General features: G+C 41.9%; 3 protein-coding genes across 6 annotated transcripts in view; 2 read left to right on the forward strand and 1 right to left on the reverse strand.

Annotated features, from left to right (window-relative positions):
* The window catches only part of DNAAF1 (dynein axonemal assembly factor 1), a 32,396-nt gene extending 32,001 nt beyond the window's left edge, over positions 1-395 (reverse strand). The window contains exon 1 of the mRNA XM_025198416.1: positions 71-395. The gene's annotated coding sequence lies outside the window, so the exon portion shown is untranslated. The remainder of the gene's footprint in view (positions 1-70) is intronic.
* The window catches only part of HSDL1 (hydroxysteroid dehydrogenase like 1), a 39,761-nt gene extending 24,270 nt beyond the window's left edge, over positions 1-15,491 (forward strand). Inside the window, exons 1-5 of one of the 2 annotated variants that reach the window (XM_025198421.1) lie at positions 7,596-8,091; positions 8,821-9,053; positions 10,493-10,938; positions 12,865-13,092; positions 14,541-15,491. In XM_025198421.1, coding sequence (XP_025054206.1) covers positions 8,834-9,053; positions 10,493-10,938; positions 12,865-13,092; positions 14,541-14,639 — 993 coding nt within the window. In that variant the 5' untranslated portion in view covers positions 7,596-8,091; positions 8,821-8,833 and the 3' untranslated portion in view covers positions 14,640-15,491. Of the gene's footprint in view, positions 1-7,595; positions 8,092-8,820; positions 9,054-10,492; positions 10,939-12,864; positions 13,093-14,540 lie in introns of those variants that run through there. The other variant, XM_014517681.2, reaches the window with a different exon arrangement.
* A 2,854-nt stretch (positions 15,492-18,345) lies between these two features.
* MBTPS1 (membrane bound transcription factor peptidase, site 1) overlaps positions 18,346-18,544 on the forward strand; it is a 44,931-nt gene continuing 44,732 nt past the window's right edge. For 2 of the 3 annotated variants that reach the window (XM_006019052.3, XM_006019054.3), the window contains exon 1: positions 18,346-18,485. The gene's annotated coding sequence lies outside the window, so the exon portion shown is untranslated. The remainder of the gene's footprint in view (positions 18,486-18,544) is intronic. The other variant, XM_006019053.3, reaches the window with a different exon arrangement.

The following is an 18,544-nucleotide window of genomic DNA, read 5'->3' on the forward strand; positions in this document are numbered from 1 at the left end:
AACGCTGCGCCGGCAGCTGCAGCGCCATGTGCGGGCCGGGCCCTTGCTGGTGGCGGGCGTTTGGCGTTACCCTTGGAGCAGGCGGAGGGCACTTGGGGCAGCGCCCTTTCCTGAGCCGAGCTGAGCCCCTGCGCTCTCGGTCACCCCCGGCCTGGGCGTGCGCCGCGCCCCGCCCCCCAGCCCCTCCTGGGGCCGCTTCCCTCGGCGCCACAGGGCTAAGTGGAGCCATTAGTAATCCTCCAAAGAAAGGGACTCGTGCACTTTGACAGCCTCCGCCTCTGGTATTGGGCATGGATCAGTCTTTCTTGTTGGGTCGTCAGGCTGCTGTCCAGTCTCCAGTGCATCTGTACAGAGTGAATGCATTGTGTCTACTCTTGCTTAAGGTCTTTTGTTAGATTGATCCTTTTCATTGCAAGTGCTGTTTCTTGCAGTTGGAGATGGTCCAATTTCAACAGCCCCGTTAATGTCATGTAATGGGGTTTTTTTTAACCATTTTAGAGTTTCTTGAAATGTTCCTTCCTTGTGGCCATCGCTCACTCTTCTTATTTCAGGTTTTTGCCAGTTTGTAATGACTAGCTTGCAGCGTCCCATCAGCAAACTCAATTGCGCCCCTCGGCCTAATTTTACTAAAGTGAAAAGTAGAATTTGTGATACAAGCTCTCTTAAACTACTTTCATATTCTGTCAAGAGTGAATATCAGTCTCCTAGTTTCTCCCTTGTCTCATGACGCTCGGTTACGTATGTTTCTTTGTGTAGTAAAATCAAAACACCCTGCCAGCATTCTCTTTTGTACAAGAAAGAAGGTAGTGCACCAACTTCAGAATAAGTTTAAAAAAAAAAAAAATTCAGTTGAATTTCCTGCCACTTTGCCACAAGGCTGAATAAGTCCCATTGTTTCCTCCTGGTGGACTTTTGATCATTGGCTTATCACCTTTTACATTCAGGACCCACAAATAATTTTTCTCAAATTAGGATGGAGAGAATCCATCTGAATTATAATTTAGATCCTGGCCTTAGAAACTTCAAATATCGGGTTCCGGCACTGTGTTTCCACTAAAATCATAATTTTACAATGTACCTTGGTTTAAAGTATATTCAGGATATAGAAAATGTCACACTTGCCTCTATAAAAGCTGAGTGTATGAAAACTTGGATTATGGATCTTTCAATTTATGGTTTGTCAGTACCGCGCTTGGTATTTTAGGTGGTGTGAAAATCCATTGTCCATGTTTTCCTCTGATTTTGAAGCAGCAGCTGGTGCTGAGCAATAAGCAGAAGGAGGGGGGATTTGCTGCCTGGCTTATCTCGCTAACAATACCTTCAAGCATTTCATCAGATATACTGGACCAGTTTTTCACATGGTATATAAAATGTCATGGGTTTCATCTGCTGTAATGATTTAGTTTTACTTGATACAAAAGAAAAGCTATTAAAGGAGTAAAGCAGGTTCATTTGTGCTTGCTTTTCACAATGAATACTTGAGGGGCAGGTTTTGTTTTTGTCTTTTAAAAGATTTGGTGGTAAAAATTATTTAAGATTAAAAATTTAACAAGTTCAGAAAGCTGAAATAACAAAGTATTACTACAAAAATGGCATCAAGAAAAAGCAAGCATGACTAGTAAAAAAACAAAACAAAAAAGAAAAACAGGGTGAAGACAATACTTCGTGGATGAGTGACATGCTTACTTCAGTTGCCTTGTATGCTAGTGACCTTGAGTCCCATAAGTAAATAGAGAGGAATTAATATTTTCCAACAGAATAGTTTGTGAATTTCACCATTCACTGAGTGACTGAAATGAGAACAAATAATACAGAGGTGGTCAGAGCTATTCTTAAGACCCAAATTAGGGGATGATTCACTTGAGAGGCAGTAAGTCAGGGGTGGGCAAAATGCTGCCCAGAGGCCGGGTGTGGCCTGCTGGGCCATTCTATCCGGCCCACAGGGCCCCTAAAAAATTCAGAAAATGTATATTTATCGCCGCTGGCTGCCTGTCATGCGGCCCTTGATGGCTTGCCAAAACTCTGGTAAGCAACCCTCCACCCAAAATAATTGCCCACCCCTGCAGTAAGTAGTAGTGCTGTTCCTTGTGGCCTCCATTGAAAGGTGCAGCTCTAAGTGACAGAATGCACCAAGAACCTTGATGCAGGGTACACTGAATGAGCATACATCCTAACTGGCTTGGCCCCATCCTCTTGAAGTGGTATTACCTGTAGGCCTCTAGGATGTTGTCTGCTGTACAAGACTTCCATCAGCTTCTTCTAGCAAAGACTGAGGTTTTTTTTTCTTACACAGGCAAGTTTAAAGCAAGGTATTCTGACTTGTAGGTTGTTTGCAGATGTTAAAAAAGAACATGAAACAAACCCCCCAAACCCCCCCGTGCTTTATTGGCAGAAGCAATATGTTACTTTGACCTGGATCTGTAGCGTCTGTATAGACTGGGCATTTTAGTGGGGCATTTTTGGTGCTTTTATCTAATAGCTGATTCAGTCACTATTGAACCACTAAAATGCCTGATCCATACAGATACTGAAGCGATGGGTCCAACACGCTGCCTTTTCTGGGCATGCACTGGGCTTGGCACAAGAGTGCACAGTGGTTAAAGTAAAGTGCCATTTTTTGGGGTGGGGGTTGTTTTTTTTAATGTCTACAAGCAACTGTTGTGTAAAGAGCTAATGTAGTGACCATTCCAGGATGTTTTCATGGCTGTTCCTTGTTCTTTTAAGAAAATGAATCCTTCTCTGGGCCCATCTTCATTTAATAACATATACTTGGGTAAGGCATTCCAAATAGTAGGTTCAAATTGCTCATTACATTATCCTGCATTTGCTCTCAAGAATTAAAAATCTTCTGTTGTCACTCTCAAAGAAGAAATAAAATTCTAACTTTTAAGTAGTCATAAAATATTGTAGGAACCAATGAAATTCCATCACTAGAAATTAAGGTCTCGCATCACGAATGGGCATATGTAAAGCATTTGCATCTCTAGATATGATCTGTGTTGCCACAGATTTATGTTATATACATAAATCGTGTAGTGCCTGTATTTTGTTTTATATTATTTTTTCATAAGTTTTTTCAAGTTCCTTGGGCTAGAAATTACATATTTCTCCATTTTACAGGGTAATTTCAGCATTGCTAGTATTTTGTTATATAATAGCAAGAAGCATGAGGCTAGTGATCAGCAAAATTTGGTATACAAGACAAGATCAATGACAGCTATTACCATTAGATAATTTAATAATGGGAAGATATTATTTTTTCTGGAAATATTTGCTTGAAAGTTAGTAATTGTTAAACAGATCAACTGCTAAAAATTGCTGAGAGAAATAAGTATGTGGTTCTCTTGACTTAACTTTCAAGAATTGATTTTATTAGATTTGATACATCTCAAGTGTCACTTCCATCCTGTGCCAGCTGTTGTTCTGCTCTTCCATTTGTCTGTGATCTCCTATTCCTGGCTTTTACCATTTCTTATGCAGCCATCAAGATTAAAGTAGTTTTCTGTTTTCTCCTCCACAATGACTTTTCTTTGCCAAGTTCTGTTTTAACTATTTTGTGCTGTTCTATGTTTGACTAAGTCCAAGACTCTTTCTAGAACACATACAAGACTTAAGGCTCTGTTCTGAATGGTTTACAGTAACTTAATATACTCTGTGAATATTAAATAAGATTTGGTGTCCTTTCATGGAAATTGAGATCTACTGGGTTAGTTCAGGGATTAAAATTTCCATTACTGGCATAGAGATTTCAGACTAGAGAGGCATTCTTTTGTACATATTGTAAAGACTTTTAGTGAGGACAGGCTCTTTTTAGATTCTTGTGGTGGGTTTTGTTATAATATTATTGATCTTTATTTAGAAGCTCTCTTCACCTGCAGATGGGGTCAAGGGGTTACCCAGTGCCTTGATAATGGGAGTGTCATGTCTGCAGTACATCAATGACATTTTTTAGCTTTGTTAGGGAATAGAGTTTTAGATTTATTTTATTTATTTTTCTTAAATCAGCATTTCCAAACGTATTGTTTTTCCTGATTTCTTCATTCTTACCACTTGATTTGGGGTTTGGTTTACTCCTGTAGATAATGTGGAAAACTAGCAAAATAGTGATGTTTCCCATGCAGACTTTGTACTATTCTAGTAATATTGAAAAGGGGTCGGTTATTCCTTATTTTATTCTAGCTGATATCTATGGACATATTTTGCACAAAGTACTATTGATTGGTTTCTAAAAATTATCCTTTTGTTTTTACAAATGTTTGTTTATTTCCTGGAAGCATTCACATATTCTAAATTCAGGATCTCACAGGTATCTGATGGTATTTTTTAAGTCAGATTTTGATACAGTCCACATTCTGAGTTGAGAGTGTCACTTAAAATTAATAAGGCAGTAATTAAAGGATGTCAGATAAAGATTTACAGTAGATTATTGAGGAAATTTATGTAGCTCAACACTGCTTTATAGATGGTGACAATTCATGTGCAAAACATTAGTAATTTCATGCTGTTTTAGGCAGTAAATGACTTGGGCAAGAATGTTTGTGTCTGGATTTCCAAGCATGAGTGGGTTGTTTTGTTTAATGAGCATGTCATGTATAGATGCAAACTGAAGTCATTGCAAAGTGTGCAAATCCCTACCTAGCTCGTATGCATATGCTAAGAATAAAGATCTGTTGTCTGGCCTAGTAGAGAGAGAAAAACCCCTTCCAGTTAAGCTTGAAGCAGTAATAATTTTCCTGTACCAATTAAGTTTCAAAGTTAGCACTGCTTAATACAAAAGAAATGGTATCCAATATGCTTTACAGTTTTACATATGTGTATACTGACAGGTGAGTGATTGCCACATTAAAACATAGCTATTTTGGGGGTAAAATATGGCTTACAATTATTGGGAATACTGAATAATAATTTAGGAACGGAAGTTAAAGTATTTCTCTGCCTGAAACCATCAGTTTGGGTAAGCAGCACAATATAATTATAGAACTGGAGTGTAGTTTTGGCAGCGACTTTAGTGTTGCTGTTTGTAGGTCTAGGTCAAACTTCCACAGTTTTGTTGAATGTAAACTACTACCCTCCCTGAAGCATATTTGGCAAATAACTATAAATATACTGAGCTGTGTGTGGTCTCATTGCTGAAGAGAAGGGGTTCAAATAACTGCTACTATCCTCTCTCTTTGATGTTAATCTAATGACACCTCTATTTCATTTGTGAGCAGTGTTTACTGATTTGGTTTGCTTTGATTGTATCTGTTCTAAAACAAGAAATAAGCCCTTGCAAGACAGCAGAAAACTTTACAGTATATTATAGCTATATTCTGGGTGAAATCTCCCATGCCCAAACACTTCATAGGTTAAATAATGCAATTACACTGATAAATAGATCTCATAGACATTAGGGCTGGAAGGGACCTTGCAGTATCATTGGGTCCAGCCCCCTGCCCAAGGGGCAGGAAGTCAGCTGAGGTGCTCTGGGGTCGCATACAAAACAATAACAGAGAAATCAATTATTGTATGCGGGGGGGCGGGGAGTTTTGCACCCATAATTTGCAAAACGTTGGAAAGTTAATGGGTGAGTATAGAGGGAAGCAGTTTCAGGTAGAAAGCAGCATTGTTAAAGGACTTTAATTTACCAGTGCTGACCATGGCTCCACCTATTGTGCCTGGCCCTAGGGTGGAATGGACAGTGGAGAGGACAGTGTGGATACTTGGGAAGAGTTATTCATTTCAGAACAGGCTTAGCAAAAATTGGCATGCTCAGCAGGGAGCTTGAAAGTTACCCAATAGAGTTGTTAAGTATGAAAGTGTTTCAGAGAGGCAGGATATGGGAGACTTAAATGCCTATGTAGGCATTCCCTGCACTTGGGATTCACAGTTTTAATTTCATCCTCCCCATCCTCTCCACAAAGGTATCTACCCAAGTCCTTTCACAAATGGTAAAGGAGTTGCTCCTTTCTTTTAAAATATAGGGATGGGGCAGTGGTCTTCCCATCTATACAGTAGTTTGGATTGGCGCACTCACCCAGGATGTGGGAGATAAATTTGATTATTTCCTTTCATAGATATGTCTCCCACTCCCAGGGGAGTCTCCAAACTGTAACTGTTTTGCAGTGGAGACACCCTTCATTCACTTCTCCCATTGAAGCTGTACCCATTTTCCAAAAAGACCAACATGGGGAGGGGGGCTAGAAGGAGGGAGCGAGAATGAGAATGACGCTATAGGCCAGTGTTGCTCAACCTTTTTGACTGGCAGACCTCATGGGAAGTGCCTGATCCCTCTGGGCTGGATCTGGCAGGGCTCTATCCAGCTGCATGGGGGTCAGGGGTGGGGAGGCAGCCTTGCTTCATCCCGCTGTGCAGAGGATAGCGGGGAGGGGGAGAGGAGCTGTGACCTGGCCCTGAGCCAGCCGCATGAGGGGCTGGCCTGGTCCTGACCTGGCCAGAGGGAGAGAAGTGGGTATGGCCTGGCCCTGGGGGGTGGTGGGGGGAAGGTATGTGGTCTGGCCCTGAACCAGCTTTGGAGGGGGAGAGAAAGCAGCCTGAGCCTGTGGGAGTAACGGGGCATGGCCCAGCCCCAACCTGACCAGATGAAGAAGGGAGCATGGCTCGGCTCGGCCCGGCCCTGTGGGGAGAAGGTGGTGCAGCCTGTTCCCAACCTGGCAGCCCAGAAAGAAGGAGTCTTGTGGTCCAGCTCAGACCCGTCCTATGGAGCTTGGAATTTTGGTAGCAGGGAAGGGTGGCAGCACTGCTGTTGATCCCTCACCACCAAATTTCCTAACCTCCTGCGGGCTGGATTCCAAGGCTCTGTGGGCTACATTTGGCTCATGGGCTGGAGGTTGAGCACTTCTACTATAGGCTAGTGATTGGGGCATATACCATGTGGGCTGGTTCCTGGTCTCTTCTCCCAAGATTGTTCATGGTTTTGACAGTAAACTGTCACTGGATACATAGACATTGGAGCAGGGACTGAAATTCAGATGTGGTTGCCCTAATCACTAGGTTTACAAGGTCATATTGTTCTTAATCCCTGATTTTGGGTCAGGGAATCTTTGTATTATTCCTTGCAAAGTGGAGTAGTTTAAATAGGAGGAGTAGAATAGGGTCAGAGGAAAGTTGGGGCTAGAAGGGACTTCCTAAAGTCATCTAGTCCAGCATCCTACTCAAGGCAGGATCATCCCTGAGTAAACCATCCCTGTCATTTTTCTGTCTTACCTGTTCTTGGAAACATCCAAGGATGATTCCACAACTTCTCAAGGTTGCCTGTTCCAGTGCTTAGCTACCCTCATAGAGAGGAAGTTATTTTTTAATCTCCAACCTAAATTGTCTTTGCTGCAGCTTAAGGCCATTGCTCCTAGTCCTGTCCCTCCAGTGACAGGAAAAAAAGTCCATCTCTATCGTCTTTATAATTTCCCTTTAAGTATTTGAAGACTTATCAAATGCCAATCCCCACCTTTATTTTTCTTTTCTCAAGGCTAAGTAACCCTAGCTCTTTCAGCCTGTCCTCTTAAATCATGCTTCCCAGGCTTCTAATCATTTCTGCCACTCTGCTGGACTCCTTCCAATCTGTTTGCATTTTTCTTGTGGCGCCCAAAACTGGTCACAGTACTCCAGGTGAGGCCTCATCAGTGCTGAATAGAGTAGAAGAATCATTTCCTTTGACTTGCAAGAGTCCTTCCTGTTAATAAAACTTGGTATTATGTTGGGTTTTTTGTAACAAGACCAGGATCTCTGGACTCCCTCTCCCTCCACTGGCTTCAGCATTTTGCCCCCACCCCGGTGTAGCCACAGTATTGCAGAAAGCACCTGCACGGTGCATGGCAGATGAGTGTCTGTGCAGTGTTGTGCTGCACTGTGCAGCAGGGAGTGGAAGAGTGGAATTAAGTACTTATGTGATTCTGGGCCTAGAGTTTGGGCCATGTATGGGGAAACATATAGTAGGATCATCCTTCATGTGACAGTCCAGAACAGTGGTTCTCAACCTCATTGGACTCAAAGCACCTCTCAGGAAAATGCTATCTTTCAGTCTTCACTTTATTTTTTGACTACAGAAAAATAATAGAGTAATTCTTTTGTTGCAAAGAACTCGGACCACAGAAGGTTAGAATGTTTGTGATATTGTGGATTGCTGTTGAATTGCTGTGGGTTTATTTCATTTGTTTATCTTGCTATGGCGTCCTGGTTGAGCATCATTTTTCTAGAGAGAGAGAATTTGGGGCAGCCAGAAGACTGTCAATAAATAGATCAAGAAAAGATGAAGGACTGGATCAGGATTCACCTGAGGTGCAGTTGATACCGTGGTGTTTGGTGTTTTAAATGCACTGTATACGTTTATAGGAGCTCCTCCGGAGCTCCACGCTTGTTGCCGCTGGGCTCCCACTGCCGGGCTCCTGTTGCAGCCACCACACTCCCGCCATCACAGCCTGAGCTGTCCTTCCCCCCCCAGCCGCCAGAGGCTCTGCATTCATGAACACACTGCGTTCATGAGCACAGCGCCTTATTCGTGAATTTTGCCATTTGCGGGGGATACAAGAACGTATCTCCCGAGAATGGTGAGGGTTGCCTGTATGGGAAAAGGAAGGTAGAAAAGTCAGATTGAGAGGACTGGACAGTGCAGTTGTCAAATGTTAGACTGCAGCTTTGGAAGGAAGCAATCATGTCTATTGCATCCAGAAGCATTACTAAACACAATTACTGAGTGTAAAATTCCACTGTATCTCAAAGATTATCCTCTGTTCTGCATATGTAAGAGCAATACTGCTAACCTGCTGATAATTACTAATACATCACCTGTTCCATTTTTTTTTTTTTTTTTTTTTTTTTTTTTAGACTACTTATTGCCATGGCTGCAGTTGACAGTTTTTCCCTCTTGTACAAGGAGATTGGCCGTACTTGCAGTTGTTACACGGAGGTACTGGCTATAATTGGAGCCTGTTATACAGCTAAAAAATGTATCGTTTTTGCATGGGATTGTTACAGCCTGATCAGGTTGCATTTCATCCCTAAACTGGTCGGAAAGGCTGATCTGATTAAGCAGTATGGAAGATGGGCTGTGGTCACTGGTAAGAGACTGAAATATTGGTTCTGGTATTTATTTATTTATTTATATGAAATGGTATATCCTCTGTGAAGAGTTATCTTGTGCCCTTTTCTAGGTTCTAGTCCAAACCTCTCCACCTCCTATCACCACTACCGTCCATACATGCACAAATCTCTTATTTGTAATTAGACTATTAGAGGCATGTTGAGCCCAGGCTAGTTTACTAGTGGGGTGTAGATGAGAACCTGGGATTAACTCCCATTCAGATTGGAACCACTGTGACAGTGCAAACTAAATCACTCATATACTGATAGTCTCTCTGTGCATTCTCATAATCCCTTCAAAGGATGCACAAATGTTACTACATTCGACTGTGAGAGAGTCCTAAAACAATTGAGTCCAAAGAGCCAGAGAGAGATCCAGGGGGAATGTAGAGGGTGCAGTTGTACCCCCTTGAGCTGTTGTGCATGTACAGTAAGATGAGCTCACCATCTTATCAGTGTAGCTTCTTGTCAGAACCACTGCTTTGGCACAGCTCTGGGACCCCACAGGTAAATGTCAATACCACTGGCCCTCCCTATGCTCCCTTTTTTCCCCAGCCACTGAGTTTTGGGGTGGGAAAGAGGGTGGCCCTAGTTGAACAGAACACCAGAATGTTTCTTCCTGCTACATGTTATTCCCTATATATGCTTTGGTGATGTGTAGTATATTTTTGTTAAGCTCTTTTTTTCAGTTAGATGATTCAGAAGGGGATGCTGTTGCTAAAATGACAGAATTAACAGTTAAGCTTCCAAGCGATCCAGGTTCAGCTCCTTTTAAAATATTCCTTAGGGAATGCAAAAAGGAAGGTAGTAGGATTTCCTACAGCAGTGGCAGTCACCCTAAAACTTCCAGTGTGCAGTTTCACTGACTTTTTTCTACATTCTTACAATCTTTTCCTGTAAGACCTTTTTTCCTGGACCCTTCCATTCTTTCCTCCTTACTTGGTTATTCTGATGTTTTGTTTGTCAAGTCAGACTTTGGAGCTAATGAATGTCCTGGAACATCTCCTGCAGTCTAGTTGAAAGTGGGTGTTGAAGAGGCAGAATAGCAGGCAGAGATGTCCCTAGTACCAGATTCTCGCTGTACATATAAAGGATTTAATGTAATGCTAATATTTGGCCCTTAGTAAAATTCTGCATCTTGTTTTCCACCTGAGTTGTCTCAAGGCTGCTGTACCCCTACTGCACATCTTATTCTATTTTGTTATAGTTATGCTTATTATTTAGAATTTGTGGTTTTAACTAGCTATTAAATAGTAACACGCTGCTGTGGCTTTTTGAAATGAGAGCAGTCACTTTTCCAATGGCACATCACTTGAAGATAAGAAGCAAAAAATAATCATACTTTACAAGAAAGTGGAAACAACTGTCACCATATTATTGCTATATTTTCTTACTACTATCTTATCTTCTGTTGCAGGGGCCACAGCTGGAATTGGAAAAGCCTATGCTGAGCAACTGGCAAACCATGGTGTGAATGTTATCTTAATCAGCCGGAACAAAGAGAAGCTTCAGGCAGTAGCTAAGGACATAGCTGAAACCTATAAAGTGAAAACTGATTTTATAGTAGCTGACTTCAGCAAAGGTCGTGAGATTTACTCGGCCATTAAGGAAGATCTGAGAGACAAGGAAATTGGGATCTTGGTAAATAATGTAGGAGTGTGTTATAACTATCCAGACTATTTTATCAGAGTGCCTGAGGATAAACTGTGGGAAATGATCAATATCAATATTGGTGCTGTTAACATGATGACACACATGGTTCTTCCAGGGATGGTAGAAAGGAAGAAAGGTGCTATTGTAAATATTTCCTCTGCATCCTGCTGCCAACCCATTCCACAGATAACAGCATATGCAGCCTCCAAGGTATGACAGTATAATGTTTTATTGTGACTTTTTTAAAGTATTTTTAAAAGATCCATGTTTATTAAGGATAATTATACTTAAGAGTTCCCCCATAAATCACCCTATATTAATCCAGCTATTTTTTGGATTAAATACAGGATATTGTTAGTGTGTGGGTGTTTTTTGAAGATTTTCTTATTTTTCAGGGCCAGATCAAAACCAAGGTATGTATTTGTAGGTACTGTGAAGATATCTTGCTGCACTAGTAGTTCTAGAGGCAATCTTCAGGGCACCCTTTGAGACCGTGAACACCGGGTTAATGTTTCTCTGCCATTTGAACTCTGTAGTATGCACAGGTAGACAGAGAGGAGTCTGAAGCTGTTATTTATTAATCTTGCAGTGGTATAGTGGGAGCTCCATTTACATATGAGAGTACCACTGAGAGGCTCTGCCAGATCTCTCTGCAGTGACAGGTATTGCAAATGGTGCTAATCCAGGGAGCACAAGGACTGTAGTTGTAATGGCTGCTTGTACAGAGCACAAGGTAGGAGGGAAGGCTCCATATATCCTTCTTTTTCCCTCCTCTCCAAGAGCTCAAAGTTCTATATCTTACTCTGTTACCTCAGGTGCTCCAATGGTCACATACAGTGCTAAATGCCACATACTTTGGTGGCAGGTTTTTTTGTTTTTTAAAGATTTCTCAGTAATTTACTATGAATACCAGGAAGCCTTTAAAAACAGAGTAGTATCACTGCTTCTCACCATTTCTTTTCTGCTGAATTCATCCTAATTGAAAACCTGTTTCAGAATTACAGAGTCCCCTGTCGTGCCCCACCACTGAATTTAGAGATAAGTGTACCTGAATCTAACCCACCTAGATCTAGAATTTCCCCCACTGTAAGTTTTAGAAGCAACTAAAGCATATGGTGATGGCAGTAGGGCTGGTATTGGTGACTTCCTGTCCTCTCTATGAAATCCTGTGAAGCACCATGATTACTGGCCCCAGCATTGCAAACATGCACTTGATTAAATTTGGTGATATGAATAATCCCACACACTTTAGCTACTGATAGGTGTAAGTATTTTCATGTCTTTCCACCACTCTCTAGAAATGAGACAGGAGAAGAATTTCAACAGCTGAGTGATGCTGATCGTGTGGTCGCACTTTGGGACCCTGGGATCATGTTGTCTGGCTGCTTTATAACTTGTATGAACATCAATAACATTCCTAGCGCGGACTGGTCACATACTGTGGTGGTAACCTTCAGCATTGCACTAGTGTTATTGGTATGATTGGGCCAAACACATTTTTGTGCTGTGCCTGATCAGAAAGTCTATTGGCTTCATGCTATTCAAGATTAATTTCATAGGGAGAAATAAAATGAGCGGTGGGAAGTGTTTTTGCAGACGCTCACAGTTTTGGCCGTAATCCTTCCAATATTTGTATGCTTAACTTTTATGCCTATGTGAAGGTCTGCTAGCTTCAGTGGAACCAGCTGATTTTCTAGGGAAAGTTATGAAACTGCCCAAACCTTGTCATGTGTGTGAAGTAAACAGAATGGGAATCTGAGTCAAGAGAATGTTTCAGATGCAGTAAATGTCATGATGTTTGTAACAGCAGCAGATTTTTAAAAAGACGTAGCCAGAAATTAGTTTGGTTTTTCAAATGATAACAGATTTTTGTTGAATTCTCTTCCAAGTTGCTGAAAAATACTCTATATTTGTCAGCAAATTAATTCTGAATAGTAGAAATCTTGAATTATGCTAAAGTATTTTATTCTAATACTAATATCAAAATAATGGTTTTATGTATTTATCTCTCTTTACTAAAAGGTTACAAAAATTTAAGTTTCCAGGAGATTTTTTTAGTTATGTTTTACACCAAGATTTTGTTGCCTTCCTACTACAAAATAAAGGAATTCTAATTCTCCGCTTTCATCTTATTAGGCCTATGTGGACTATTTCAGTAGAGCTCTATATTATGAATATGCTCCGAAAGGAATCTTTGTTCAGAGTTTAATTCCAATGGTCATCTCCACAAACATGACACAGTTCAGTCAGTTGCTGTCCAGTAAGAGTTTTATAATACCTACTGCTGAAGTATATGCACGTCATGCTATTTCCACTCTTGGGATATCCAGAAGAACAACAGGATACTGGGGCCATTTTGTTCAGGTAATTAAATGAATCCAACTTTCATTAGTAAACCTCATTAATCTTTTTCCTTAGCAGAGTTAATCTTGTAACTTCCATTTGTTTGTTGTTATGACAATTAAAGCTACAAAAAGTATAGTACCATATTTTCTTGCATACATACACATCTTTCCCCTAAAATCATCCATCCCAAAGTGGGGCATGTGTATTAAGCAAGGAAGCTGATTTTTCTGCCTGGGGTTGGAAGCACCCTGGTTTTATTCCTGCTCCACATTGCAGCATCAGTGGTATTGATTTCAGACAACTGAGAAAGTCAGTTGACTTAATGGTTCATTGTTCTTCACTCTACAGGAGTTAAGTCTCTCCTTTTTAATGGTCTTGATGTTCCACTAATCAAGCTAACCTTTTGCGGGGCAATTTTGCTATCTGCTAGCTGTTCTTAGTCTTTCTCTTTCACAGACTCTTTAGGTATTTTCCTAAATAATCACGGATTTACCTGTGGTGACCAGACTTCAGCAGCAGCTTAGGGATTCATCTTTCCTTACGCAGAAAAGGGAGGGTGACTTGGCTGAAGCTTAGGCTCTGTCCCTCCTGCAGCCATCACTCTGGGCCTTTTTCCCCATCAAAAGCAAGATGTGTATTATATTTGGGGGTGTGCTGTATGTGATAAAATACAATATTTTGAAAAGTTAAGGCACAAATACGTTGGCATAATCTGGAGGCTGTGCGCTGTAATTCTTGACCAACTCTGTTTAGTTAAGTTGTGATTGGATGTAATTTACTTTAGAATTAATATATTATTTTCTACTTTTAAAGTAGGGACCAAAGTTAAAATACAATCTTGTATTAAAAGACACAAATAATATTTTTCAGCTCACTGAACTTAGGTATAAATTTACTTTCTGATTCTGGTACTCAGTTGAAACAAAAACTTTTCACAGAATCTTTGCTAAAATATGGTGGGGGGGGGGTAAGTCTACTTTTTTGACTGAAATGCCATAAACTCTTCACTTGTTGGCATTATTGTGTTTTTGGTTGCACAATGAGTGCCCAAAAACCTCCTGTGAAAGGTTTAATGTATGCACTGATGATGCCCCAATGGTTAATTTCCTAGCATTTTAAAAGTAGGAAGGGAGGAGGACATAAGGTGGGAATTTAGTCCAAAGTGGAAAACTTGCAAAGAAGGATTATGTAAAAGTTGGCAAATGAAAGAAGGAAACAGGAAACACCTTGCTATTACAAGTTCAAAGAAAATTTGTAGAGCCTGATCTTTAATCTGTCAGCATAATTGTAAGGGCTTTGTATCTTAATTTTCTCATACTCTGAGGGGAAAAGGTAACTGCTGTTCAGACCAGGAGTCTTTTTTATACTTTAGTAGTAACTTCAGAAGCTACTTGTTCACTTCAAAAGAATAAATTGTATTTATAACTTCTCTCTTCCTTTCCCCTCTGTCCCCTTCTTCTTTTTAGGGCTGCTTACTGAGCTTACCAGAGTGGTTGTATGCCTGGCTTTCCAACAATATAAGCTGGTTTCTCCGTCAGGATGCCTTATCCCACCGATTGGATTAGAAATCTCATCTGTAAATAGCCAGTGTGCTAACCTACTGCAGTAATCTTGGAAGAACACTTAAAAATGTGACTAGCATTTATTCATCACTTCTGAACGAGTATGCATATCCTAGACAGCAGAGAAACCTGGATCTTGGTGATGTCCCTGTACTGCTTGGCCCATGTAAAAAAATTTTTTTTGAAAGGTGAAGGGGTAGTGTAACCCACAGATGAGCTATGGACTATTTATCGTAGTCTCAGAGACTGCTAGTACTTTGTGAACTGCATTTGGGGAATCTTTGGTGCAGGATAGGGGTAAGAGCTGTGTTTCATGGAAGTGATATTGAGAGAGGATGCACAATTTGAAAGGTAGCAAAAATTATGTATAACTCCATATTCTTAATAGATTTGATTCTTTTAAATAAGGAATATGCATACAGAGCCACCACTTCTCATAAATTAACATAAAATTAAATACCAAAACAATAAGTAAATTTGAATATTATATTTATATTAATTTTTACTATGTAAATGCAGCATCAAATAAAAGGTTCTTTAATAAGCCAAGTTGGAGCATGTTAAACAAGGAGTTACAGGTAAGAGGGGAAATGAGGTTTATAATGGATCAGGATTTCCTGTCTGGAGACAGAATGTGGTTTTGGTTGGATTTGGTTATTTCAAGCGGCTGTTCTCCAAATAAATAATTGCGTTATATTGGGAGAGCTGTGCGAAGAATTTCTTCACGTCTTTCATGTGGTAATATCCTGCGTGCACTAATCTAATCTAAGTCTGCACAAGCACAAAAATAGGTCCGATCTTTACAAATGAAAAGGTACAATTGTCTACAGTGTAGCTTTGTAAAGTTATATGGAACACATAACTACATATATTTGTCTTAGTTTTCAGAGCTTACAGTATGCTTAACTTTTAAAAAAACAAGAGTTGGCAACCAACAGCCTGTGGCCTGGATATGGCCTTTGGACCTGGCCTGTAGAGCTGTGTCTTCAGCAGCATTTGGCAGTGGGGAGTTCTCCCTATGGTTTGCCACAGTCAACTGTCTGAGCTTTCAGTGGAGAGGGAGATCTGCTCATGCGGTGCTATTGTCAGGCAGCAAAGGCTCAGCTGAAGGGGAGCTTTTGCCACAGTCTTGCTGTGGGGTGGGGGTAGGGAGGGGAAGGAACAGGTGGCTGCTGACTCTTAATGCCTCTGTGCCTCCAACCTGAGGTGCTTCATTCCAGCCCTTGTGCTGGAAAATGTTGCTGATCCCCGTTTTAAAACATAGCTGTAGTCTTTAAAAAAAAAAAAAAAAAAGACTAAAATATTAGGGTTTTCTGTGTCAGCGTTTTGTTTTTTTTTAATTATCAAATGTGCTCAGTTTGCACAAAAATGCTCTCTGTGTAACTGCCAGAAGTGCATCCTTACCTCAAAGCTGAAAGTTGAGCTGTCTTACTAGCTGAAACCAGAATTACCTAATTCTTTGACATGTTAGCCAGAATGGAGTTCAGCTTGCTCTCTGGCATGTCCTGGCTCTGCAGATCTAACAAATGTATTTCTCTATGCTATGACATGGTGGGCACATTGCAAAAAGTGCTAAATGACTCTTATATTAGTTACTTATATTAGTTACTAAAGCTAGGGCTGTGCAAAATTTTGCCAGGTGTTTTGTCTCAACGCTGTTTCAACTAATTTTGAGCTCAAAACAGTGAAATCGAAACAAAACAAAGTGCTTTGAAACAGCCTCAAAATGAAACAAGGGCATTCAAAACTTTTTGAGTTTTGAAGCTCAAGCTGGGCTTACTTTCTATTTCTTTGCAGGCAAGGGAGGGGAGAAGGACTGCTTTGGTATTGACTGTGTAGCTGGCAAGTGACTGTGATCCGTCCCTGACATCCCTTCCAATCCCAGTGCTCTGGGGGAGGGATGGGAAATACATTGTCATACATGTCATGTGTTTTGCTTGTCAGCAGCCTTGGATGCAGTTTCCCAGAAACCCCTGCACCTATCTCCTTGAAACTGGGCAAGCTTCATGGCCTCACAGGGGCTACCATCCCTGCACGTTTCATTCGAATCAGGCAAGAAATGACAAAGTTATAGGCAGTATTGTGCTTTCCCATTTTAGCCTATGGGCGAAACAGTGTCAAAACAGCAAAACAGTTTTGATGGAACGGAAGTCAAAACGACACAGTCCCGTTAAAATGGAAGTCAAAACGAAACGGTGCTGTTTCGCACAGCCCTAACTAAAGCTGCTATTGTTAGCTGAAGTCCCATTCTGAATCTGAGAACAACACTCATGCCTCATGGAAGTCAGTTCAGTTTAATGTTGCAGTGGAGAAGCTTGTAATGAATATTATGTACAGGTTTTCCTTGCTTTATGCGGGTTCTGTATGTGCAAATTCACTCTAACGCAGTGACCCTTTTTATACTAAAAATTAGTTGTACGTGAGGTAAATTCACTCATGCAATTGGTATGGTGGTAGCCTGCAGTCAGTTGCTTTGTGCAGTGCATTGTGGGAGTGACTCTCACCAAAATAGAGGCTCCTGGGTGGATGTGTGCCCCATGCTTGTTCTCTGTGACACGTTTCTGTAGTTGCCATCCCCATTATGATAGTGCCCTGTGCTTGTGTGTACTGGCTGCTGTTGGTGGGTACCAAAATTGTCTTGTAAAAGTGGTAGAAATGGGTCTGGGGGTCAGTACAGTTGAGGTCTTGGAACGTACCCCTATTTGTTACGTTGTAAAGTGGGTTCCCTTTATGCGAATTTGAGTTATGTGCCGTTTTCCAGGAACGCATGTACAACAAAAAGTGAGGGAAACCTGTATGTGGCTCATGCATAGACAGAAGACTGGTTTAAGAGGTCTTCCTTGTAGCCTCAGGGACCTGCACTCATCTAGATGCAGCCAGGACATTCACTGTTGAGACAGATTTGTATTAATCTTTCTAATGAAAGAATGAATTTAATGTGAAGCTCTTATCCAAGCTGAAAAAACAGTTTCTCTGGCTGCAGGTAGATCTCTCATTTAGGGATGTCCAGATACTGCTGGGTTTCAACCTGGATCAAAACAAGAGGGCTGCAGCCATTTACATAGTAGTGCTTCCAAGCTGCACCAGTGAGAGTTAAGCCGAGGGCCAGAGCCCTGGAATGGAGGCCGAGTTCTACGAGGCCGTACCGCAGAAAAAGCTTTGTCCGGCTTCATCGATGCTTGAAGCAGCACACCGGAAGTGCAGGGGGCGGGGGCCAAAGGCTTTCTTTTGGGACAAATGCAACATCTGGTTTTTGAAAATGAGAATATTTTTTCAAGGTAATGGACTAACTAGCACGGTAGGATCCCCAATTCTTGGAAGAATTAACGCTGTACTAGACCGCAGGGACGTGCGCTACAAGTCGTAGCCACCCCCCCCGCCTGCCGGACCGCTGGACTCCTCCGCCCGGAGCGACCGCTGGACTCCTCCGCACGGAGCAGCCGCCGTACCCTGCCCCGGGCAGAGCAGCTTGCACACGTGTGCACGCACAAGCGGCTGAAGCTCGGCGCTGCCGGAAACCTGCGCTCCAAACCCGAGGCGAGAACTAGCGCACCAACCCCAACCATGCCAAGCTGGGGCCGCTCTGCCACTGCCCCAAGGGGGTTCGACCGCCCTTCCTCCTCACGCCCGTTCTCCATTGGCCAGCCCAGCACACCGAAATCTCGCGAGACTTGTGGGAGGCACGACTCAGCCCCTTAACCCTCCCTGGGCTGCGCATGCGCTAACGCGCTTTCTCTAGACACCTGCGACTCGCAGTGCAGGCGCCGACACACGTTCTCGCGAGACAACGGGGTAAACACTGCACAAAATGGCGGCGGGCGGCCCTGCGAGTTCAGCGGTGGCAGTACGGTTAGTGCTGGGAGGCAACGTCGAAGGCTGTTGGGCGCGGACGAGCGCAGGGCCCGATC

This window comes from Alligator sinensis, unplaced genomic scaffold (genome assembly GCF_000455745.1).
Source record: "Alligator sinensis unplaced genomic scaffold, ASM45574v1 scaffold97_1, whole genome shotgun sequence".
Classification (NCBI taxonomy): Eukaryota; Metazoa; Chordata; order Crocodylia; family Alligatoridae; genus Alligator; species Alligator sinensis.